Source organism: Chanos chanos, chromosome 3 (genome assembly GCF_902362185.1).
Source record: "Chanos chanos chromosome 3, fChaCha1.1, whole genome shotgun sequence".
Classification (NCBI taxonomy): Eukaryota; Metazoa; Chordata; class Actinopteri; order Gonorynchiformes; family Chanidae; genus Chanos; species Chanos chanos.
Genome location: NC_044497.1, coordinates 48,079,492 through 48,106,397, shown reverse-complemented (window position 1 = coordinate 48,106,397; position 26,906 = coordinate 48,079,492). Strand labels below are relative to the sequence as shown.

General features: G+C 43.3%; 1 protein-coding gene across 1 annotated transcript; it reads right to left on the bottom strand.

Moving 5' to 3' along the window:
- Nucleotides 1–803: 803 nt before the first annotated feature.
- LOC115808010 (ral guanine nucleotide dissociation stimulator) lies at nt 804–26,906 on the bottom strand. The gene is made up of 17 exons (XM_030769245.1): nt 26,590–26,906; nt 10,801–11,105; nt 10,389–10,463; nt 9,707–9,900; nt 9,330–9,451; nt 8,403–8,618; nt 8,009–8,112; nt 7,819–7,903; nt 6,331–6,411; nt 4,869–4,955; nt 4,662–4,694; nt 4,298–4,419; nt 3,750–3,845; nt 3,254–3,479; nt 1,586–1,837; nt 1,264–1,378; nt 804–979 (listed from the first exon to the last, which is right to left on the bottom strand). Exons 1-17 carry the CDS (start codon nt 26,788–26,790, stop codon nt 804–806), a joined length of 2,490 nt encoding a protein of 829 aa, XP_030625105.1. The 5' UTR covers nt 26,791–26,906.

Below are 26,906 nucleotides of genomic sequence, written 5' to 3'. Positions count from 1 at the left end.
AGTGTCTCTCAACTCTAATCCTCTTCACAGGATGAGACCTCTCTGCCAACTCTGTCCTCTTTTCTCAGTTTGTTAGAACAATGAATTCCATCTGTCTTTCTTTGACTGTAAAGATGTACACACCAGCAAAACTTCAAAAAAAAAAGAAAAAAAAAAGAGAGAGTCAACTGCTGAGATGAATTTGTCCATAGGTTGCCGTCCTCTACTTCAAAATGACGAATATTTCTGTTCGGATTCCTTTTGAGCAACAATTCTCAAGTTCGTGAACCAGATCACAACTCACATTGTGACTCTCGACTTTATTCTCAGCCTACTTGCCAAGCTGTTCATAATGGTAGCACGTAGGAGAACAGAACAGAAGCACTCTAAGGCCAATCAGTCTTGCAGCTTAGAGTAAGAAACCACCTGTGCAAAATAGGAAGCGAAGTCTTTTTAATAGGATGGGGATCTTACGCGGGCTTGCAGAGGCAGGCTGGGACTGAGAGTGGTTCTGGAGAATGGAGGTCATTTGTAAACATTACCAACCGTCAACTACAACCCCACCACTGGTCCAGTATGTGCTGCTCTGACTGCTTCAGTATGTCAGAGGTCACACTCAGCTTGACTGGGTCAACTCCTCCTGGGCTTTAGAGCTCGTCTACGATCGTAGTTTCCCGGTCAATCTCACTCCAATTCCTCCCGCGTCCAGAGGGTCTTGGCACAGTTGCTGTGGTAATCATTGTGGTATCCACGGAGGGAGCCGAACAGTTTTTGTAAGTGGTAAAGAAGGGAAGTGGATGTCAGGCGGCGGTGAGAGGGAGCATTCAGAAAATGCCCTTGGCAATTTTCAGGCCTTTCTGTTTCATCCGAGGCAACGTGGAGCTGGCCACGTGCTTGGTCCGGCCCGCCCGGGGGAAACCACGTTTCTTTAGCACAAAGTCATAGTTGGCCGAGGAGTTCATGGCATAGAAGACGTTGGCATTATCAGGGATCTTCAGCTCTAGGAGAAGATCACAAAGAAGCATTCTTGTAAATGACTGCTGGACTTTTTCGTAAAGGCGTTGATGCCAAAGGGAAGAAAGACAACAACACTGGACAAAGATCAATGAGATTTTCTGTGTAAACACATCTGAGAATAGAAATTGCATGACAGTTTAAATAGTCCACTACAAAAGAGCTTTGAAATGCTGTGTTGTTTCTAAATGTGTATTAACATTTGTAAACTTTGTGGTTTAAGCAGGAAACAGTTTCGCAAGAGTTTAGCGAAGTGAAATGATGTCTAACCTTTCTCCTCACTAATCTTCTGCACGAGCTCGTAGTCCTCTGGTCTCTCGCGGTCCAGGTTATGTTTGACCATGGCTTTCCTGATGACCGCTGGAGTCTTGTCCTGACTTGTCACCTGAACAACAGTAAAGCAAAATAGAAAAAAATGACCACTGTACAAAAGGACAACACATTTAGAATTATATATATATACATATTACATATGTTTAAATTATTATTATATATACACTATTATATTTCACAGCTCTGTCTAGTGACAGTCTAAATTAACTGCATTTATGATCTTTCTATCTTTCTTTTCCCCTCTCTCTCTTTCACTCACCAGTATGCTCTTGTACATGTTGCCATTGTCTACATCAAGGCTGACTCTAATGATACAGCAGTCGTCCACCTGCTGGTTGTAGAGAGGCAGTGAGAGGGAGGAGTAGCTGGACACTCCAGACACAGAGCGTTTGTGGGAGCGAGAGGCTGTGACAGGGGTGGAGGACACTGAGGAGGAGGAGGCACTGCTAGAGCCAGAGCCTGAACCCAGCCCTGAGGCATCCAGCGACGACAGCGATGTGGATTCCCAGAACTGACCAGCAGAGGGAGACAGAGACATAGTAATGTTATGACAAGATTCTATTTCACACACACAGGTAATCAGTTGAAAGTAATGATAATTCCCACGTCAAGGTTCAAAATCACTTCATTCAGTTCAAGGACAGTGCAAAAAAAAAAAAAAAAAAAAATTCAGCTCATGAAATGTTCATCAGAAATAAAACTGAATGTGTATCTTTGAAACCATGCATTAAACTTTGTTTCAGTCTCTTGAACTGATTGAACTGACAAAGAACCAGTGTATTAATCCTTGGGATCAGATATGACCTGCTGATGGTATGGAAATTATTTGAAGACATATTTTGTTGAATGAATACAGACTGAGAGAAGAAGACAATGTTATATGGTGATTGAATGCAGTGATTGGGTGTCATGTCAAACTGAGTGCGTTGAGATAATGTTCCTGTCAGCATAGCAGTCCTACTTTTGACATGACTATAAAATGTGAGACCCATCACTTGGACACAAACACACGGACACAGACACGGTGAACAAACGTAAATGACACAGCCAGTGGAACTGAATGAGAATCTGGAAACCCTGAACCACAAACACTAAGACACTCAACAGTTACACACAATAAAATTGAATTCAAACACAATTTAAACCTAACCAAATAAAAGAGAAAAGACAGAAAAGTGTGATCTGTGAGAAACAGTTGATGGTGGTTCTTCCTGACAGTGACTGACAGAGCACAAACACAAACACAAACAAAAACCCCAAGTCCTACATGAAATGGCCAACAGTGTGACCGATGGTAACGTGCAGTCTGATTTAGAGAGCATTGGTGGGGGGGGGGGGTGTCCTATTAAAAATGGAATGACCAGAGAAAAATAGAGAGAACAGAATGGTACAGGAGGAACGGAAAGAGTACCGTGGGAGCCAGGTCAGCCATCGGGCCGCACTTCCCTAAGGTAGAATTGGAATGTTTTACGGAGGGCGTGGAAGTCTACGGAAAGGAAGTAGAGCCACAGTCACCAAAGAGCCATCACGGGTCAAAGCTAAAGGGAGCTGGGGAACTCTGTACTGCTGGTGTGGGCGTTAAAACACACATAAGCAGTTATTGTCCTGGTATTATATTGTCATTCAGTGGATGTTAGGCACTTGTATAGTACCCAGTGGAGAGCCACAGGAAAAGAACTTTTAAAAAAAAAAAAACATAGTTAACTGCTTGACAAAATATTGCGTACGCAAAAATGTCTGGATTCTGAATTTTCCACGCTAAGGGTTACTGTACGCTGAATAAAGACAAATATCCAAGAGTGAAAAAAACGGTGCCATCAAAGATGTTTATGTTACTCCTTCAACAAGGTCGAGGCCCCATCACATGAAAACGCGCAGAGTGATTGGCAGGAAGCCCCTCCCTCCGTTTACCGCTCTCTGTCCTCACCTTCTTCTCGTGGGCGTCGGGAGAGTCGGAGATGAAGCTGAAGTTGATTTCCTCCACGTCTGAGCTGCTGGAGCCAGCTGAGGTCACACTGAGGGAGTCGCCCCCGTCACCTCCTCCACTCCCCGCCGAGCCCCCCAGGCAAGGAGCGTAGCGTAGCTGGTCAAAAGACTTGGAGTGGGAACTCCCCCCGCTGCTACCGCTGGCCTCTGAGCTCACTGGCTGCCGACTGAGAGAGAGAAAGAGAGCGCGAGAGAGTTAGAGAGAGAGTTAGAGAGAGAGAGAGAGAGAGAGAGAGAAAGACTATAACAGTGCCTTTCTTTATACCAGTTCTCCTGATGTCCTCATTTATTTGTGTGGATAATGACCACTAGACTGCTCTGCCTGGAGGGCCATTGAGACAGATACTGCTGCTCATGATCTGTATCTTTTGAAGATGAAAGGATGAGTGAAGAAAGAAGAGGAGGAGAGGAGTGGGAAAGGAAGAGGGCCGACTCACTCGCTCCAGCGTTTGATGATCCCTGTGTTTTTCTTGGCCTTCAGTGTGTTTGAGGCCGATTCTGACAGAGGCTCAATCTCACATGACAGACTGTAACTGTGGAGGAGAAAACAGAAAAAGTGTAAAGTTCTTCGTGTGTCTGTGTGTGTCTGTGTGTGTGTGTGTCTGTGTGAGGGAGAGAGAGAAACAATGTCATTGGCTGTGTGAGTGTGTATGTGTACGCCGTTTAGTCCCTACGTCTGAGTAAGGTCTGAAACATTGAGAACAAAGTGATTTCACTGAATAAGTCTTGACTAAGACATACTGGCATATAAATCTGATGTGTATATGCACGTAACAGAGTTTAATTTGAGATTTCTTGCTCTAACCATATCATTAACATCCCTCTTTCCTCACACTCTCATACCCTCATTCACTTCATCCATCACTTTATTCCCATGCCTCTCATATCACCCCATCCTCCTTCACACACACACACACGCGCTGTCTTTCCCAGCATCCGTATCTGTCATTCATTACGTCCCCCTCTCTCCTCTCTTCCCTCTCACCTCTCAGCCTCCGTCAGCTTCTCCACTCCGCTGAACCATTCTCTAAAGCGCGTGTTCCTCGTGAAGTTGTAGTTGTTGCAGGCCAACTGGAGAAGCTTAATCTGAGCAATCACCTCAAACTCCTGAGCAGAGACACAGAGGAGAAAGGGAGTCAGACCAACCGCATCACTCTCCTCCTCCTCCTCCTCCTCCTCCTCATCATCATCATCATCATCATCACCATCATTACCATTACCGTTGTCATCGTAATCTTCCTCAAAATCAGCAGTGTTATCATTTTGCATGTTGTTATAATCAGAAAGTGACCTTTATCTTCACTGACACTGCCTGTCTCATAAATAAAAATGAAAACCCATTGTCTCACCTTCCTCCTCTTCTCAAAGTTGATGAGACCTCCCTAAGAGAGACACAGGGAGAAGTCAGTAAACGTCTACTGCTGCCAGCATGAACCAAATAAAACCAGTCGAAAAAACAACGTTTGCGTTAATAATGTGTGTAAGAGTGAGAATTCTGTGGATGTAGTGAAGCTGAATGAGAGGACTGGGATGTGATGGACGGGTGTGACACTCACGTCCAGATAGTCCTTCATGGCAGTGTCCATCATGACCAGGTCAGTCAGGAAGGTTCCCAAGTATGGAATGGTCCCCTGCATCACGCTCTGTAATGCACACACACACGAGGGAAATGTTAAACTGTGTGCATGTGCCTGTGTGTGTGTGTGTGTGTTTGCGCGCGTGCCCCATGAGAGAACAAGAAATGATGAGAGAAGAAGATAAACATTCCTCCATTTTGCCTTAGCTGTACAAAAATTAAGTGCATAAAATTGGCTCAATGATGCTAAAACACTTTAGACTGCTATTTCCTTATGTCTCCATTAGAGGGAGCTGTGACATATTTTTTTTCTCTTAGACATGTTGTTGTAATGTTGCTGCATATACACAGGGGGTGCTGTGTGACTTGTCCACAGTGGAACAACCAAGAGGACATGGAGTACAAACTACAAATACAGCAGTATTTCTTCACTAAGGGTAAACTCTGTCCAGACAGTAATGGCAGATAACTCAGGAAAACTAGCCAGTATAAAGCAGATTCAGAGCCAGATTATATAACTCCTCTGTGTTTGTTTGTGTGTGTGTGTGTGTGTGTGTGTGTGACTGTGTGTGTGTGTGTCAGTGTGAATGGAGGGGAACAGCTGGTCATGCCTGTGTGCTTGTGAGTTCAGTAAAGACATTCAGAGTTCCTGTTCTCCATGAGGATATGTGCCTACTGAAACACTTCCTGATGTAGGTTAAAGGCTCACATTACCCCTGCCTGTCTAATCTACAGGCACAAGCTGTGAGTAGTTCAAGCACATCTGTCCCCTCGTCCCCCTTCATTTCTCTTTATTCCCCCTCTTACTCCTACATGTCTTTCTGCCTCATCTCCACTGCTCCTATTCCCTTTTTAACTGCTCTCGCTCTCTCTCTCTCTCTCTGTCACCCCCGCTGCTTATTGGATAATTGAATGTCTCACTGTGTTTTCCCTCTGTGGCACAGTGCCCACCAATGCTTGACTTAAACAGCTCTCTTTTAACTTTTACTCCTCTGGGCTTCCAAAATCTCTATTCCTATAATCAATTCTCTTTCTTTTGTTTTTAATTCCATTAAGCCTTAAAAAGATTTTCCTTCTTAACACATGTCCTCGTCTGCTCTCTCAGCTGCTCCATCTTTCTCCCAAAATCTCAACTTCAACTGCCTTCCTGCTTTCGTTTCGTTCAGTTTGTAAGTATTTTATGTTTCTCCCCCTTTAATCTCCGCTGCATTTAATCTACACCCTCTTCTCTTAATCTGTGCCTCTGACTGTCTGTCTCTCCTCAGCTCTTACCAGGTCTGACTGTCTGTCTCTCCTCAGCTCTTACCAGGTCTGACTGTCTGTCTCTCCTCAGCTCTTACCAGGTCTGACTGTCTGTTTCTCCTCAGCTCTTACCAGGTCTGACTGTCTGTCTCTCCTCAGCTCTTACCAGGTCTGACTGTCTGTCTCTCCTCAGCTCTTACCAGGTCTCTTTGCTGCTGCTGATGTCTTTTCTGGGCTCGTTTTGGGTTTATCTCCAGGGTGGCAAATTTGGAGGTCCCCTCCTGTCAAAAGAACAAAGTACAATTAATACTGCAGCTATTGAAACACCCAATAACCATATGGTCTCACATCAACTCTTCTCTTTCCTGCTCTCTGAACTGGTATTTCAAACAGCCCTCTGGGTTATTATGTAAACTGCTAATTGGAGTTGTGCCTTGAGAATTTTTCTGTTATTTCACTGTAACGCTTAACTGACTTTATCACCTCATATATCATAGTGTATCACAGGCTGGTTTAATGAAATATCCCCCACCATAATTAGCGATTTGTAAAATTACGGTGTAGACTAGTGCATTGTACTCCAGTAGTACTGAAAGAGAAAAATGAGAGGCACACTCTGGATAGTTCAAACACTTGAGGAGACACCTGATAAGGCTGAAGGGATTAATCAAGTGGTCCAGTTAAGAGTGAAATCTTGATTGCTTCTTAGCGTTAAGCAGTAGATAACACGCACGCGCGCACACACACATACAGACACACAGACACACACACACACACAGGTGTTGAAAGAAGAGGATTATTCCCTTTACTCCCTGATGGTACCAGACACCCCCTTCAACGGGGCTTTTTATCAGGCTCTGAGGTCAGAGGGAATTCCCTCATACCACTCTGCCTTGGCAAACACACACACACACACACACACACACACTCATAGAACCATACACACATATGTGTGTAAGACACCTTAAAGCATGCCCCCTGGCTTGCTTTGACCATGGAATGGAATTTGAGGAATGCGAGGGTTTGGGGTTTTGTGTGCATAAACACAGCTTATACTCCCCCACTCTGCAGAGACCTCCAGATAAACAGACAAAGGCCAGATACAGCGCACGGTTATTCAACGGAGAAGGACAAGTGTTCTTCGATACCCACATTCAGTAATGGAGTGTCTCGATTACACAGCCACACCTTTCCTCTGATGTACGGTGCTGTAACCATGCAGTGGGATAGCGTGTCACTGACCCCAATTACCTTGTCACATGATACTCCAGTCTGTCAGTTTGAGTGAATGGGGATTAGCCTGTGGTGTGTAAGCTAGCGATGGGGTTAGGTCACGTTCTCCAGTGACAAGCCATTAAGTGCAAAAGGACTCCACGACAGAGAGGATGTAGGCCTTGACTGTGTGAAGATACTGTGATAGCCAGGAGATATGGTCTGTAATGGCAGTGAATCAGAAGAGGACATGGATAACGAATAGCTCCAGTCATTTAGAGAAATGTGGCTTAGACACAAAGCTCTCTGGGAATATCTGTGATTCGGGCATATCAGGTAGTCTTCGACAGCTTTCTGGAAAGTTCTGAGGTAGTTACCTCAAACACATACACAACAGAACTAACACACACAAACATACACACACACACACACACACACACACACACACACACACAGAGAGAAGTTTTTTAGATTACCTTTATCAACAGCTCTCTACTGAGGGAGTGATTGTTCTCATCGGAGAAGATCTCTGACAGCTCCTGAAAGATGCGGAAGTTCTCCCTGGACACCAGAGAGGAGAGTATTAAATCACAGTCACATCTAGAGGACTCAGAAATGTCTTTAACAAAATGTCTTTAGATCCCTCCTAAACATTCATCAGTCTACCTGGACACCTCATCCCAGGTCCTCTTGAGTCTGTGAACAGGGTTACACTGAAGCGCTGAGAGGATGGCCCTCAGCGAAGAGAAGTTCTTCAGGATCCGACACTCCTATAACCATAAAACACATAAAAATATCACCCTTAAATAACCCCACAAAGAGCAGATATGCTCACTCAACAGCTAACGGTCACAACGACTCAGATTCAGATATCATCATATTTTCAGATATCATCATATTTTCAGATATCAGCAGACGAAAATGTAACAGAACAATTAAGTATTTCAGAATTCGCTGATGAAACTTCTACGGTTTAACTCGGCGGTGTTGAAACTGTTGAGAACAGTCTTATTCTTGCTGTTACAGCAGTTTATGGTCTATAAAATTCCCTGTTCCTCACCCTGGCCACTTCAATCCAGCGCTCTACCACCTTGGCACGCTGTGTGGGCTTCAGAGAGCGGTCGCTCAGGCAGGTGGCAATGACACAGTTGGTGACACAGTTAAACTGAGTGACGGTGGCTCTGATGGTCGGTGCCAAGTGCTCCTTGCCCTTCTTATCCCTCTGAGACCAGATACTCCCCAGACAGTGGTATGGCACAACCTTCTTAAACAACTCCTAGAGAAGGAAAAATAAAGAGTGAGAGATGAGAACATGACTAACTGAGGGTGGTGGGAAGAAGAAGAGTAAGCAGGGAGGAGAGGAGAGGAGAGGAGAGGAGAGGAGACGAGGGGAGAGGAGAGGAGAGAAGAGGAGACAAGGGGAGAGGAGAGAAGATGAGGGGAGGGGAGAGGAGAGGAGAGGAGAGGAGAGGAGAGGAGAGGAGAGGAGAGGAGAGGAGAGGAGAGGAGAGGAGAGGAGAGGAAGGTACTTTAGGGAACTCTTTGAGGCCTCGCTAAAGCTGGATACTTGACAAAAAATGAGATGTAGCCAAGGGAAATCCGTTGAGGGGAGATTTGTTTGTGAAATCTTATTCAACAGTGTGGTGGAAATTAAGTTAGTCTCTGCCCTCAAACATCCTGAGTTATCTAACAGAACTCTGAAACTCAGCAAGAAACCGTGCCAACCAGGAAACTCCTTTTTTCTTTTTTTCTTTTTTCTTTTTTTTACACATTTGCAACCCCTTCCTTTATTTTCTGATTACATAAGCTCCATTCTCCAAAATAGCATCAAATATATATTAAAAAAAATTCTGAGTCTAAAGTGAAATACAAATGCAAAAAGCAGTCTGCTTCAATGAACTGAGTCTATATCTCAGAGCTAGGATACATGTACATACACAAGGATTCAGGTAAACAACCAATTTCAGTAAATATTCTTATCCCTCACCGCGTCCATAAGAGTGAACTGTTCTGCTACCACCATCGGGTCAAAGGACAAAAAATCAGGCCTTTCATCTTCGTAACCGTTCTCCTCCAGTAAGGTAAAGGTGCAGGCACCGTGGTCCAGCGCTGAGGAAAGAACCATAGTACATGCCGCTGTAACATCCTTCACAGTGATATTGGTAAGGAACTGTAAGGTAATTCCTGGTGCTGATTAAAATTTTCACACTTATATATACTTAACTTATACTAGCTTATCTTAATGTAAGAGTAAGCTCTGGCAGGCTTTAATTCCCAATTTTCATTTTGAGCCTTGCTTATTGAAATACTACACATACACACACACACACACACACACACACACATTCTCCCGCCCTCTCTCACCATCCTGCTCAGGTTCCTGATGCTGGCGCCGGTGGAACTGGGCAAGCAGGTTACAGGCTCTACGTTCTAGGTCGGATCCAGGGAAGTTCAGGTGCAGGTAGGAGATCAGCCTACGCAGACAGCTGTATTCCGGAGGCTTCCAGAAGTCTTCCGAGTACTGGTCAAGCCATGCCCCCAATATGGAGGAAATAGTGCTAGAGAGAGAGAGAGAGAGAGAGAGGGAGAAGGACCGAAAACACATGTTCAGAAGGAATTAAAAAAAGAGGGACACATGAAAGAATGACTGGTCCTAAATAGAAAGAATGACAGGAAAGAAAGAAACAGAAGACTGACTTAACCCTGCAGGAAATGGGTCAAACAACATTAACAATGTAAAGGCCAGTAAATACAAATATAGAAACTTTTCTCCTTAACCACATGCATCAACAGTGTTCTGAGATCACTCACCATTGCAAAGTGCATATGCAAACAGGAAATTAAATTAAAGAGTAACTGGTTAGCACTGAGACAAGAGTGAGGATAGTGAGGTCAGGAGAAACTGATTGTACAGATATTTAGAAAGGCAGTCAGGACTGTCAAAAAAAACCCCCGCACTACTAGTACCATTAAAAAAAACTTTTGACACCTTTTGATATAGTTTTATTTATTTGGTCAGGAATCTTTACTGATGACACTGACTTACTTCCTGAGTTCTATGCGATCATCCTGGGTCAACCTGTGTCCCTCTGAACCAGGGAGATGCTGGAGTTTAGCATACCTGTCACACAGGTACACGTTTTTCAGGAACAAAGACGGTACAGTCAAATAACTCATCTGGTAAACTGTACAATCAACCAGTCAGTCAGTAAATTAATGAAGCACCCAGCAAACAGCACTGTATTTACACCAGTTGGCTTTTCTACATGGGCAATGCTGACATATATCAACCTTCTGCTGAAATTTCTCTCCATCTCTATCTTAAACTGTCGCTTAAACTGTCTCTCTCACTATAACTTCTGCTCCTTTGTTGGATTGATTCTTGTTTTGTGTAAAGAAGAAAATTGCTGCTACAGGTTTTACTTCAGGTCTCTCTCTCGCTCTCTCAATCTCCTTACCTGTTGAGTAGCAAGTCCAGCACTTGTTTGGTGGTCGTGAAAGACCGGTAGGTGCAGAGGAAGATGGTGACATAGGTGGAGTCATTGCCTCTGAATGCTGACACCATGTATTCCACCAGCTTCTCCAATGTGCCTGCCTTGATGGTGCGCACCTTACACGTCTCATACAGACTCAGGGCGGAGTCTGTCTCCACCCCCAACCACCGCTGCCCCTTACTGGCCGCCTGGTGCATCTGCACCTTTCTCAGGGTGATGGTAAACACAGCTCCATCCTCCACCTCCTCACCAATCTCTTGGGTCGCATTCTGCATCGAGTGAGAGAGAAAGAGGGAGAGAGAGAGAGATAGAGAGATTAAAACAATTACTTCACTATAAGCTACATACGGTAAGGTGACACCTTGGGATGCGTTTGTGAAGATAACTCATATGGGATATGCATATCCATATTCTTTGTATTTTGTTTTTAAGCGTTCCAGACTTTTGCGAGGAGGAGAATTTTCTCACAGAATCTAACATATCCAGACAAAGAGGTCATGACTGTTTGGGCGGACAGCATTCTGCATGTGTACCAGACGCTCTTTATTCATGGCTCTGAACGTCCCATAAACCCACTCACTCGGCTGAACGACTCTTTCGTGCCAGACTTCAAACAACATCAGTCAGAAAAGCAGGAAAAAGGCTACAGCCCAGAACTGTGACCACTATACCAAACAATAGTCATATTCCTAACCCATTCTATCTGTGGTCCACATTCACACAGCCTGCTTTGCGGACTGTTATTAAACCAAAAACTGGCATAAAGCTACACTACCGACACCAAAAGTGTTTTCTGTATCTCGGACAGACGGTACCGTGAGTTAAGGCAAGATCCTTGACGATACTTTTCTCATGTAATGGCACGGAGCCAACCATTCACCATCAGAGGAGCAGCTTCGGAGGTTGTTTGATTGAACTAGACCTTGTGTCTTCTCTTATCTGCTGCCTTACAGGATGTGTTAAAAAAAAAAAAAAAAAAAAGAAAAGAAACAGGATCCGACAAAGGAACTGGCAAACTACAAATACAGCCGCCGCAAGAAGCGATTTTCTGGCTGATGTAAGAGTACCAGTCGAGAGGTGAAATGTCAGATATACCAAACTAAACACACTTAAAGGCACCAAGGGGTTTTGCAGTTAATAAACACAACCCAAATCACTTCATATTTATACGTGAGGCAGCATATACAGAGCCGAACCTCTCCCTGCGCACGTTTGTCAACGTAAAATATGGTGTAAATATTTACACAATGTCTACTAGGGCCAAGAGTCATGTTTGGACTCTTATCTCCTGCGTTGTCTGTGCATCCATAAGACAACAGAGACACTGTCAAAGAGATTTTATGTTATCTCATATGCTTTTGGGAGGGGATATGTTTTCTAACTCAGGGTCATCATAAGTCACAAAGACTGAATAACGTCACTTAAATGTCTTTATGCACAAGATCAACACAGAACTTATTTTCAACTTGAATCAGGTTTCGTGGAGGAAAAGACAGATTGAGAAATAACCGACAAACCGACAAAACTGAGACAGCGTGTAAGAGTAAGAGGAAAACTAAGAAAAAGGGCAACCATGAATCTGAACAAGATGTCGCCACAAAACAGACATAACACACAGCCTTAAACAGCACACACGGAGGTAACATTGTTATTGTCCGGTTTGTCTGTCCGCCTGTCTGTCTGTCTGTCTCTCTTTGTTTTGTCTGGCCTTGACATGGCCTTGTCTAATACCACTGCAGCGTCCCCAAACAGTGAGCGGACAGCCTTGCCTGGCAAACACGAGGAAAGAGGGAGGAGGAAGCGGTGCCATTCGAAAATACTAAACAGGCCTCTGTCAAAGGCATTAGCACTTCTCTCTGATGTCCCACCACAAATCAAAATAGTTCAGCGTTGGAGGGACAAATTAAATGCCAGATGAGAAGACTGTGGAAGAAATATGAACTTGTATTCGCATTAAAATACTGATGTGAAACATTAATGTCACTCTGGATGAATGCACATCCATTTACATACACGCACGGTACAAATTCAGTGGGCGGTGTCTTTTTGTTCAGTGCCTTAGAGCGCCGTAAGTAAAGTTTCAGTCCGGTCTAATACGGCATGGGAAGCTAAATCTTGTTAGAGTATTTCAGTCTTGTGCTTACAGAGACCCGTCCATTCTCTCTCAGACACTTGTTGCAAAGGGCCAAAGCATAAGAGGGTTTCAGTGACCTTAACGGCAGCTGCACGTGCACATGCCTGTGAGCACAAACACAAACACACTCTCACTGGATCACATGCACACAAACACACACACACACACACACACACACACACACACACAGAAGAGCTGTGTTGTGCTTACCTGCACGTGACTGGCTATTCTGAAAACATTCAGCGACGACCTCTGAAGCCCTCTCTCTCTCTCTCTTTCTCTCTCTCTCACTCTCTCTCTCTGTCACACACACACACACACACACACGCACACAGATACAGAATGCAACCCCCTCCACCTGCTCACTGCAATCCCCTGTGTGTCCCACACCTTGTCAGTTTCAATATGAACGAGAGAAATGTCCAAGCGGCCAACCCCACTCCCTGCCCCCCCCGGGGCTTCAGTGACACGTCAAGGCCAGTAAACACAGGTTCAGATTCACTGTACCAAACTCCAGCCCTCCGATCTCTATGGAAACACACCACCAGTCCAAGGCTGGCTTTCTGTTTCCCAGTTTGTTTCTCTCACAGTCAACTCATCTGGCAGCCAAGCACAACGATTATCACAGAACTATAGTTCCTCTGGCTCCTAATGTCCTATTTACTCCAGAAACTTCGGCCAGTTTAAAAAAAAAACACACACATTTAGCTGTTTGTTATTTGTTTCTTCCCTGTTTAGATTATAACGGGCTTTGCTTTCGAAAATGTCTTCTAACTGTGGCATATGTCTGAGCATTAGACTGTTTATAAATATATCATTTTTATTTTGAAACAGAGATGGGTATATAAATATTATAATACTACTACTACTAATAATATGTCATATAGCACTTTATGAGCTTTGGAATCTAAATTATGAGAGAAAGAGGAAGGAAAGGTACATAGACAGTGCTAAAAGAACTGACACAGTGGAACTAACTGTTCATTTTGATCATAATTTAGTAGTGCACACACACTGAATTTGTACGTTCCCCTGGCAACTGAGGGGGAAGTCTAAAAAGAGCCAGGAAACACACAAATAAACAAAGAGCTGTCAATCATCAGGCCTGAGTCAGCAGTAACCCAATGAAACTCCATAGCAATATGCACATACATACAAATACACACACACAAACACACAAACACACACACACACACACACTGTTACAGATATACCCTTAAGGGGCTATTAGAGAAACATTTTCTTTGTTTATAGGAGCAAAAAGAAGATCCAATTTAAAAACAATGGTTCTTCGTGCTTTCTTGATCTCTTTGACATTCTAATGTTGAGTGTGGTCAGGGCCGGTTCAGTCTAGTCCAGGAGTGAGTCACTGGCATAAGCCTAACGCTGCCCCCCCCAGACAAGAGTCTGACTAACCCTGGCCTGAACACCTCTATATCATTACGCTGCCAGCCCAGACGCCAGACAGAACACACACTGCCAATAACTCGATTTCTTTCTCTAACTCACAATCCTTCCTCTGAAACTTCAAACACTCTTTCTTACTTTTTGTTTCCCTGAAAACACCCAAAGCGCATATTCCTTCACTATTTCATCCTCTTTCTCTTCTCTTATCACAGTATTATCTTTACTCATAGGAGAGAGATTTCAACAGAGTTCACTACCAACTTGCACCCTGTCACTAGTGAACTGAAAGGACAGTGAGCTGAAAGGAAAACTAAACAGAAACAACAGGAAAGAGAGAGAGAGAGAGAGAGAGAGAGCGAGAGAGAGAGAGAGAGACAGAGAGAAAAGAGTAACACCACAGAAGGGAAAGAGACTGCGGTAATGTGAAGAGGAGTCTTTGTGTTTGCACAGAGGAGTACTCTCCAGAATCGTGTTGTGTTTTTTTTTCTCCCCCCGTGGTGCTGCTGAGACAGAGCTGTGCCGTGGAGAGTCAGAGCAGAGCTCCGCTCCTTATTCTGGACTGTTCCGGGAAAGCAGTGGGGGAGGAGAGAGGCCTGAAGAGTTACTCACCAGCTTGAGAGCCCAGACCTCACACACATACAATCAACACTTCAAAGTCTCCCGAAAAAGAGGAATGTGTGTGGGCATGTGTGCACGCATGTGTGTGTGTGTGTGTGTGTGTATATATATTCTGTGATACAAATGAGAAATTGGAAATATCTTGACTTTTCTAGACAAAAGGTCTGTTAATTGATAGGATAACAGGAAAGGAAAACTATAACAAACATGTAGACAGACATTTCCCTACCATGCCATTACAGTCCGCTGTTGTACAATAAGTTGGAATATATCTATCAGAGCAATCACAATTATGACCCTATGGAAACAAGATGCATTTACAAAACGATTCACAGTTTTTCATTCAAGCTTGAGCACATAAAAAGTAGCAAAATGCTAACTCTCACAGAGACATTTTCTGCACTTGAGTCTTATCTCAATTCATCTGTCAGTGTCTCTCTCTGTCTCTCTCTTACACACACACACACACACGCACACACACGCACGCACACACACCCGCACACACACACACACACACACACAATACAGATATGGATAGAACTTAAAGTGAATGCTCACATTTACACAAACACACACACACACACACACACACACACAAAACAGATATATAGAGCTTAAAATCAACAATGGTCACATTTCAACACACACATACATGCACACACACACACACACACACACACACACACACACACACACACAAATATACATGACTGTGAGAGTTTGTTACAGTTGTACAGGCGTGTTCTGAACCTGAGTGCATAGAAGATCTCACATTTGGCTTATCTACAGTTTTGACCAAAAGTCAAGGCATACAGATTATTAGAAATGTAACACATCAACCTTGTCAAAATAAAATAAAGCAATTTCACTAGTCTCTGCTTCGCTCTACCACTGAATTTCCTAATTTTAGTCAGCACTTTAACAGAGAAAACATTTCTGAAACTTCTGAGTATATGTTCCTCAAAAAACTTCCCAGCAGTCACTGACAGAAATGCAACTTAACATTTTTTTTTCCTTTTTTGTTTCTTTGTGGTATCGCCGTGTCTCTCTCTCTCTCACGAGCCGCTGATTATACAAGAGACTAGATTTATAATTATTTACCATTCATCTCTCTTGTTTGGTCTAAGCCTTTGCTTTGTGTCAGGACCTTGAGTTCATGATTCAATCTCTACTCTCTACAAACAGACAGCCAGGCTGTAGTATGGAGGTGTCAGGACCTCCCTGGAAGAAAAACATAAACTCATCTCTGACAGCAGAGGAAAGAGCCTGTCTGTCAGCAAAACACTCTCCTACTTCTCCACCCTCTCCCAGGGAACGGAGAATGGGGGGGGGGGAGAAAACAGGGATTTTCCACATATGGAGCTAATCTCTTTTTCTTTGGCCTGCTCAGAGCTGTGGCTGCAGGCACTGTTCCTGAACGCTCAAGAGTTTGACCTGATTCTTCTCCCTTGCAGTAATCTTCACATAAAACCACACAAGAGAATGCAAACACACCCGCACACTCTACAAAGTCATACATACATAAACCTGTGCTCACTGTATACATATAGGAGCAAAAGAGATTCAAGAGAGCATGCACATGTTTTGTGTGTGTCTGTGTGTGTGTGTGTGTGTGTGTGTGTGTGTGTGTGTGTGTGTGTGTGTGTGCACGTGTTTTTGGCCTGTGAATTACTTGCTAAAAAAAGATGATGGGGCAAATTCCTGTGCTCTTTCAACTTGGGTTAGATGTCTGAACAGAAACTGACACTGAACTTTGAAAGGAGTCACAGATGGAGTGACAGAGAGAGAGAGAGAGAGAGAGAGAGAGAGAGATAGAGAGAGAGAAAGAGTCACAAACTCCTAGTTTCTATTTATCCAGTGGTAGATAAGAGGTGATTTGGAAACAGAGAGTATTGGCTCAAAAGTTCAAAAAAACAAACACCACATTTAATCTGGCCATACACAAAGCATTGGCCAATCGGTCTCATTGGTTGGAGATGTCATATGAGGCCTTGTTTAATGTCAATGAGAGACCTCTTGTTTACAGTTTTATTGAAGTAGTGATATCCTGTTTCGGTGGTGCTCATGTGGTTCTTATTTCCACACAGTAAATATCTGAAACCTTGCAGCCTTTCAGGAAATCAGGACAGTTTCTGTGGTGTGATTAAATGTAGATTAAGAATTCTGTACATTAAGCCCCTCCCCCTTCCCTCCTGAATGCATTAGACTCTTCTGGAGGTTATCGACTCTCCCGGCATGCGTCTGTCTGCTATAGCATGACACTGTCAAGCATGAGAGAGTGGAAGAGATGAAAGTCTGAATGGAATTTTACCTTTTCATCTTCTTCCCTTCATCTTCCCCATCCCACTACCACTCTATCCACCATGTGGTATTCCTCTGAGATTCCCACGAGGGAGTGGTTATTTATATGGGGAGTGGACAAGCATGAACAGCGCTAGATCACTTGTGTAGCCTCTCTTGCACAGAACCCCACGGTGTAGGTTAGAAAGACTTGTCCAGAACAGAGATTTCTGTTAATCTTCTCATATAGAACGCCTGACAGAGAGAGGGCTCCGTGCCAAACTGTTTCCTCCTACACTGCACTCATACACACCCACACACACACACACAGAGGCACATACACACATGGCCACACTCACTCACTCACACACACACACACACACACACACACACAGAGACACACACATGCCCCCACTTTCACCCCCCCCCCCAACCACACACACACACACACACAATGGACTTTCACGTGTGGTGACGTCATGCACCACTTAGACCTCTTATCCGAGCGCTTGTTTATGTCCCTCTTTCACTTTGGCAACAGCTGCACCCACCTCCCACCCTCAATCCCTCACTCTCTCTCTCTCTGTCTCTCTTTCTCTCCCTCTCTCTTACTGTTTTACCACACATCTGTTTCCACTTTCCAAAACAAAAAAAGAGAAGAAATTACGGAAGTTATATAATGAGTTATTATATAAAGTATTGATTTGTAATTCAAGACATGTTATATGATTCAGTTCACAAGTTCATGCAATGTAGTGACAGAGTAGATTCATGGATTCAGGTATACAGATATGCTTATATAACATGCACTGAAGATGAATACACACTTGAACGTGCATCGCCAATGTAGGCCAAATATATTCATAATTACTCATATAGGTCTATTTGTCTCCACAGAGTAAACAATCCTGTGACCCATTCTTGCAGGAGGTAGCATCATTAAAATAATCTCATTAGTGTTGGCCATTTGTTTAACGCTCAAAACAAGGCCTTTATTAAGGGTGGAATTTAGGGCAGCGCAATTCCAGCTTTAAAAATGAATTATTCAAAGGCAGAAAGAGGGAGCAAAAAAAAGAGAGAAAAAAAGAGAGAGAGAGAGAGAGAGAGAGAGAGAGAAGAGAGGAGAAAAACTCTACACTAATAAAGATATTATGAGATATTAAGATTGTGTAGTCTGGCTGGGGAGCAGTTGTCCACTGGCGGATCTTTATATCAGTGAGTGAGTCTGATTTCACTTATCTAAACTGGTGATGTGATCTTTTTTTCCCTAGGGCAACAAGGCTGAGTGCTCTAATGACCCTTCCAGAGGTTCAGTGATCAAGAACAGGCTACATATGCCTTACAGGCTATGGAAAGTCTGGTCAAAAGGCTGTCAGCTCTGCTCTCTCCCCCCAGAGACAGTGGAATCAGACTGAGGGAAGTGGGACAGGCAGCTGGGGCCTCCCTACCCAACAACACCAGGCCATTTGGGTGAGCGACATTATAAACCACCCAAGCACATACACACACACACACACATGCATGCGCACGCACACACACACACACATGCAAGTACAAACACACTCACTCACGCACACACACAGACAAGTACACACACACACACACTAACACACACACTCACACACACACACACACACACACACAAATACACATACGCTCGTGCACACACAAAAACATAAACACACACCCCCCCACACACAGAAATTACAATAAACTAACTCAAGCCAAGCACTAAATCAAAAAATAACTAATACGCTAGATTCCCTCTATTTTCATGCCATATTTAGTATGTGTTTACAACTCCCAAACAAAAATGTTGTTGGATCAGGAAGAACATGTGTCCAGTTTAATAACAGAAGGACAAAATATGCATTATTTCATTTTCTGGCAAGCTTTTCATTCAAGAGCGACTGCATTCAGGGTAAATGAGTATGTGCTGGACATTCAGGCTAATTGAGTATGTGTTGGACATTCAGGGTAAATGAGTATGTGCTGGACATTCAGGGTAGATGAGTATGTGTTGGACATTCAGGGTAAATGAGTATGTGCTGGACATTCAGGGTAAATGAGTATGTGTTGGACACTCAGAGTAGATGAGTATGTGCTGGACATTCAGGGTAGATGAGTATGTGCTGGACATTCAGGCTAATTGAGTATGTGTTGGACATTCAGGGTAAATGAGTATGTGCTGGACATTCAGGGTAAATGAGTATGTGTTGGACACTCAGAGTAGATGAGTATGTGCTGGACATTCAGGGTAGATGAGTATGTGCTGGACATTCAGGGTAATTGAGTATGTGTTGGACATTCAGGGTAAATGAGTATGTGCTGGACATTCAGGGTAGATGAGTATGTGTTGGACACTCAGAGTAGATGAGTATGTGCTGGACATTCAGGGTAAATGAGTATGTGCTGGACATTCAGGGTAGATGAGTATGTGTTGGACATTCAGGGTAGATGAGTATGTGCTGGACATTCAGGGTAAATGAGTATGTGCTGGACATTCAGGGTAGATGAGTATGTGCTGGACATTCAGGGTAGATGAGTATGTGTTGGACACTCAGAGTAGATGAGTATGTGTTGGACATTCAGGGTAAATGAGTATGTGCTGGACATTCAGGGTAAATGAGTATGTGCTGGACATTCAGGGTAGATGAGTATGTGTTGGACATTCAGGGTAGATGAGTATGTGCTGGACATTCAGGGTAAATGAGTATGTGCTGGACATTCAGGGTAGATGAGTATGTGCTGGACATTCAGGGTAGATGAGTATGTGCTGGACATTCAGAGTAGATGAGTATGTGTTGGACATTCAGGGTAAATGAGTATGTGCTGGACATTCAGGGTAGATGAGTATGTGCTGGACATTCAGGGTAGATGAGTATGTGCTGGACATTCAGGGTGAATGAGTATGTGCTGGACTGTACAGCTGAGAGAGAAAAAGAGAATCCCGCCCTGTCCACTGACATAGCCCTGCTGCTTTTCACAGTGATGTGAGACTCAACACAAGAGGCATCTGAATCCACACCAGTGTAGTGTTAAAATACAGCAGTGAAACCGAGAGCTTTGCCTTTGAACCCGGGGCTAAAACGGTCAAAGCTAAATTGAGGACATTCTCAAGACCACTCTCTTTTCTGACGAGTGTTACATGAGACAACCAGGTGACTCAACACACAAACCCACTGTTTTGATCAGGTTTGTCAAACTCGGTCTGAAACTTTCTGACTTTAGAACAGAAATGGGGATGGTTTCATGAAATGACACACAATAGCCATCTGAGAAATTGATGAGGTTAAACTGTATCAGAAAAAAAAAGGAGAAAGTGACCGAGATGTGGACAGGAGCAGCTTGTGTGTTCTGGCCTCCCCTCTTTGGAAGAGAGAAGAAAGAACAGGCTAGAAGACCTGAGATAATGGAATAACACAGCCTACGACAGACCCTGAACACACACACAAACACACACACACACACACACACACAGATACACATACACACTCACTGAGGCACACACAGTGGGAGACACAGAAGGGGGAGGGGCAGAGGCTTTCTCCAGATGCAGTGTCCTGAGTGGTTATTACACCAGACAAGCAGTCTGTTTCTCTCATTCTGCTCTATGTGCAGGAATCCGAAAGAACAACAGCCAACTCTCCACTACCACAACACAGAAAAGAGAGGAGAGGAGAGGAGAGGAGAGGAGAGGAGAGGAGAGGAGAGGAGAGGAGAGGAGAGGAGAGGAGAGGAGAGGAGGCACTAAGAGAGTTTATTTGATAGGGGCACTGAAGAAACAGAACTTCTTGCCTTGAAATGAGCCAGACCTTTCGGTTCCTTGAATTCCTGATGTCTTAGGCAGTATTGGCCATTTGATAATGAGCTTGGCAGAACCAAAGTAAATTTGTTTTCAGAGTGATTACAGTCTCCTGAGTAGTATATCAACACCTCAGGGGGCCAGAACGGCAAGGCTCATACTACAGGAATAACAGCAGATTGAACACCAAACCTGATGAGGAACAGATGGGCCAGGAGAGTAATGCACATACATAAACACACACAGTGCAATGCACCGCACGTCCAACACATACACATCAGTAAGAACACACAAATGCATACATAAACACAGAATGCAAGAATGCACACATGGACCTACACAGACCAATGCACATGCTTTGAACAAACCACACACACACACACAAACACACACACACTCACACAGACACAAACACACCCAGAATTGATTTGTCATCCTCCACAGAACCTGCTGTCACCACAACATGGCCTCCACCCTTATCCTTTGGGTTTTTTTTCTCTCTTCCCATTCTCCTTTTCTCTTCACCTCTCACTAATTTAGCTCTCTCCCTCTCTTTTTCCCATCTTTCCTACCATCCTTTGCCCTTCTGTGAATCAATGAAATCAACAATGGAGGAGACAAGAACAACAAAGGGCCTCTATCTCTTCCCCCCTGCACCAGAAAGAACTTTCCCTTAGGAGGCCAGCACTGCACTGACCAGTGAATCTACCACAGGTTTTCTGCTATTAAAAAAAGCAAGACACTGCTTTAAAGGCCTATTAGCAACGACAGAAAACTACAAATGGGGAGAAATATCTGGTCCACCACAATCATCAAAGACAATAAACCCTATCCTCTCTCTCTCTCTCTCTCTCTCTCTCTCTCCCTCTCTCCCTCTCTCTCTCCCCCCCTCTCTTAATTTTCATGACCTAGAAAAATCATATTCTTTTTCCACTGGCCTGTGTTTGGATATCTGCTCCCCCTGCACCTTATACGTTTGACCCATTTAAGCCTTGCATATCCAGTTATTTGCTTTCATCACAAATGATCTCCATGTTTTTCTAAAGGTTACAACAGATTAGCTCATATTGACTATTAACATGAGAGCTACGTGAAATCCTTCAAAGTGGGTCCAAAGTCGAGCTAACACAATATTATCAATTTGTTTGAGCCCAGAAACTTTCTTAACAATGGTGGACACCTGGGGTTCTCTTTTCTTCTTAGTCACCAATCTTTTAAGTCTTTCTTTTTTTTTCTTCTTTTCGAGAAGTGAATGCTTGCACAAGTATCCACTCAAGCCTGTTTAAGGACTCAGAGTTCTCCAACTGCCCAAAAAAAGAATGAATAAATCTCTCAGCACAAAAGAGGTCTGGGCTGGCAGAGAACATTACGTTACTGTTCCCGTCATCGCTGCTGTTTACGGACTGTGGACAACGCAACTATAAGGCATACATGACATCATCCGCCATAGAGTGGAATTGATCTAATTGTTCTGGCTGACTCCAGAGGCATTTGTAGGCTTCCTAATTGAATTTTACAGATGGGCACGGTACAGGGTTGAGTGGAGGATAGGCCGACAGAGAAAAGCGGGTGGTGGGGGGGAGGGGGAGGGAGCAAAATAGAGAGAGTTGGGGTCGTGATACTGATTAGAGAGGATCTTATGCCTAGAGGAGTGAATGCTATCTTATTTCTTAGCTTTTAGATCACCTCATATGGCATTCGATCCGTCAACCTACTTTGGTTCCCCTCAGAGCCTCAGAGAGATGAGTCTGGTTAGAACTGAATCTCCAACAGAAATTCAATACAACACTGAGACTCTCTAGAACCGATGCCTCCTCTGAGTAAATGATACCCAACAGGAAGGCAAAGGGTTAAAACACCATCTGCCCCAAAAAAGAACAAAAAAAAAAACCCCACATCCAGAAAGATCTGTCTCACACCGCACTGTTAAACATTAATCAATTAATGATAACTTGGCTGAGGCTCCAGTGGTTGGCTGCACCACTACAACGTAGAGACAAAAAGCTTGCAGCTGGAGTCATCAGACTGAGTGTAACAAAGATTGGAAGAAAATGACCCAAGTACCTTGAATTGGTACATGCCTTTACGACAAAGAGTCATGCCGGTGAGCTATTGACCATAAAACTCAATAGTATTTTTTTTTTTTTTTTGGTCAATACCACCGTTCCTGTGAGCGATATTCTAATGAAACACCTCTTGTCCTTATGACCTCATGTCCCGGGCACATATTCCAATCCTCTAAGCATTATCACATCAATAGCAAACGTCCCATGCAGATGCCTGAAAAATGACTCATAGTGAGTTATAGAGGGTCCAGGGGGAAATCAATATAAGAGGCAGGATATATTAGAAGGGGTGTGTGTACTGTTGGCTCTAGAGTGCAAAGGCAGATTAGCCTTAACTGCCTAACAGGATTATGTATAGGGAGGATTAGATTGGGCAGGGAATGAAACAGGTCACTCTCCTTACTCTGTACGCTTTTGACTAGCATGCACGACTCTACACATGCTTAAAGTACGGTCTACATGCTGTTGATGTCATTTCAGAGCAAAGACTGAACAGGGATGAAAAGGCTTGCCTTTGTAACTCAGAAGTTCATATGAGGTACTTCTAAAAGGTACTAGACGTCCTGATGTGCACCGACTGATTACTGTATAGACCGGTTATAATGTGGTGTATATTTGTGCATGGAACTCAAAGCGTAAATACAATATTCTAAAAAAAACAAACCAAAAAAAGCAGACGTTGAAGATAATAATCATGTGGAAAATTGTCAAGAGCATGACACTGCACAGCTATGCATCACTGGATTTAGCTTTTAACAAGGGGATCGCTTTGGATGTCAATAAATCTAAAACACATCTAAATATAATGACAGTAGCAAAATGTTAAAATGAGTCCTTTGTGTGGTTACTTAAAATTGAAAGCTTTACTGCACCTACTCTCCGTTTAATTCAACAGGTCAGCACAATTCACACCTGTACAAGAGCTGCTACATCATTTGCATAATCACCGACATCAGGGAGCTCACACAAAATCTGTTATGCAACAAAAGGATACAGGCACTCAGGATGAGTGGAGCTTATGTAATGAGCAACACAGTCATGCTCATCCAGGGGATGTCATAAAGTCTGGCGAGCCCCCATAAATGTTCAAACGGGCCTTGTTGTCTTTCGCTGGAAGTTTAAAACCACTGTCAATGACAAGTCCCAATAGTGTTATCAGAACATCAAGGCACATCTGCCGTGAAACGTCCTAAAATATTAGGAAGTCTATTTTGCTATGTTGTTTGCAGAATGGCAGGATGAACGGTCTTGCTGGATTTTCTGTATTGCAAAGAGAATTAAAAAAACAAAAATTGCAGTCAACCCTGCCCCTAAGTGATTAGCATGACTGGGCTGGTAGTGTGGGTGAAAAGGTTGACCTCAAATGTTTTGAAAGCGTGAAGACACAGCATGAGTCAAGGACAGTGATTCATGTAAACGTCCCTGGCTAATGCTGTTCTGCATGAAAAGAATGGCAGCATTTTTAGATTGGGTTCAAATCTGATTTGATCTTGATAGGTGCAGGCTCACCTTCAAAAAATAAATCTTTTTTTTTTCCTCATAAGCACAAATATTGAGCACACTTGATAGGAGAGAAAAACCACCCACCAGAATGTCCTTTAGGAATTTAAGCATAACACCTTAAAACAACACAAATATCTCATTGTCCCTTTAAAGACATATCAGTGAATTAAAATCCACCAAAAAAAATGGTACCAGAAGTTTCCACAACATATTTTATATGGCTTGCAGCCTGTTGCTTTCACATAATACTAAGTGCAAAAGTCAGTAGTGGTCTTTCTATATCGTGGAACTCAAAAGAACCTGGCAAAATTAGAAGTAACGTAAATACTGGTCAGTCTGTTGTCAGTTCAGTTTTATTGGTGGAGACCATGGAAAGAATTCATAAACTGGCTAACATTTGAGCAGGAGCCCTGCTGTCCATTAGGATGCAAAGAAAGAGCAGGGAATCAAGTTTTACAATCTAACAGTACAGAAGACAGCTGTGGTCTGCCAATGCACACTCAGCCAATGGCTTAAAACAAAGAGGAAATGGCTTAAATATGCTTTCCACTGCACCACTAAAACTAAACCAGACTTTAGCTGGAATAATCACACAGAGGGGCAGCATTTCCATTACGCTGACTTGTGATTAATGGTTGACATGCAGAATGCATATGATGCATGTCGGTACTGGCGACAACCACATTTAGGTCATGTCAAGGGTGTTTGCTTGTGGAATCCTCTCTCCCTCTCTCTCTCTCTCTCTGTCAGCTGTTGGTTGGTAAGAACAGTCACAGAAAGGGTGGTTAGGGTTTTCCCTCAGAGCGGCTCACCAAGTGCTCCAACACCAGAGTAGCACTCAGGAAACACTTAGACTCAGAGATCTTATTACAGACTGAGACTCGAGGGCAAACTGAGACCACACTGATGAACTACTGCAAGTCCACAATGACAAACACGCACGCTCACACTCACACTCACACACACAGCAAAAGACACACACCTCGACACAATCAGTCTACATATACAAACATGCATAATGTATGTAGTGCAACATGCATGAAGCGACTGGGTTTTTTTCAGTGCATTTTAGAGAACCTATACATGTATAAAACCAAATATATGTGCACCTTAATCCCACATTCACATGCAAATTTACAATTTCTAAACTGATGATATTCATAATCCAGAGGGATTCAATTTGTGTGTTAAACAGAGCCAACAGAACTGCTGATAGGATAATGTCCAAGTAAGTATCTTGCCAAACAAACAAAACTCACACACGAAGAAGATAATAAACTTGGTGACATTACCACCAAGTCACAGTGCTAATGTTTTTGGCGCGCACACACACACACACACACACACATATATATACATACATATACATACATAATTCACTTTGCTTATATATATAGGATATGACAGCATATATAATGGACCAGTGATCTTTGAAAGAAGTGAATGATATGTATAAATAATTTCAGTACAGTTGTATTGTCAATCCATGCCTACAGTGAACTGCAGAGTATAAAATAATATTGCACTAATGGATTTGTTGAGCAATGACACAGCACAAACTGCATTCATGACACGCTATATTGTATACACTATATTGAAAGTGTTAGTTTTTTCTATATCTTCCGGCTATTTATGTGTATAATAAGTCCCAAAGAATTTAAATGAGTTTGCCTGATAAATGCATCAACAGTGTGTAAATACAGCATCACGGTACATCAGAATTTCATTTAAAGTGTCCAAAATGATTTAAGTCTCTTTGTTTCTCACGTCTGATCAACTCATCCTACTCGCTCACATGACGATTATATTCGGTACTCAACAAATGACGAAGAATTTGCTCGCGTGAGGGACAGGAGTGGAAAAATAAGCTTCCACGGCAATCGAGTTAAAAACCCGCATTCATTAGACCCGCGCAGCATTCCACGAATTAACTGCATTACCTCCAGCAGAGGAAGGTCTGGATCCAGTTGGGTAAAGCTGTGCAGCACTACGGGACTCGCGTCCCCAGCGACCTCCAACTTCACGCCATCCCAGATGCTGCGTATCTTCCAGGCACTCGCATCGAACATCGGTACATGGATATCGGGAGTCCCCGACTTGACGCTGCGCGTCTCGGACTGGGCTCCCGTTTGATAGACCATTGGTATCTATAATACTTGTAAAATCACGGGATATCACGGGAAATTAAATCTTCGCTGGTTTCTCTCCATGTTCTGAAGAGGATTATAACAATGTCACACTATACTAGAAAGTGACG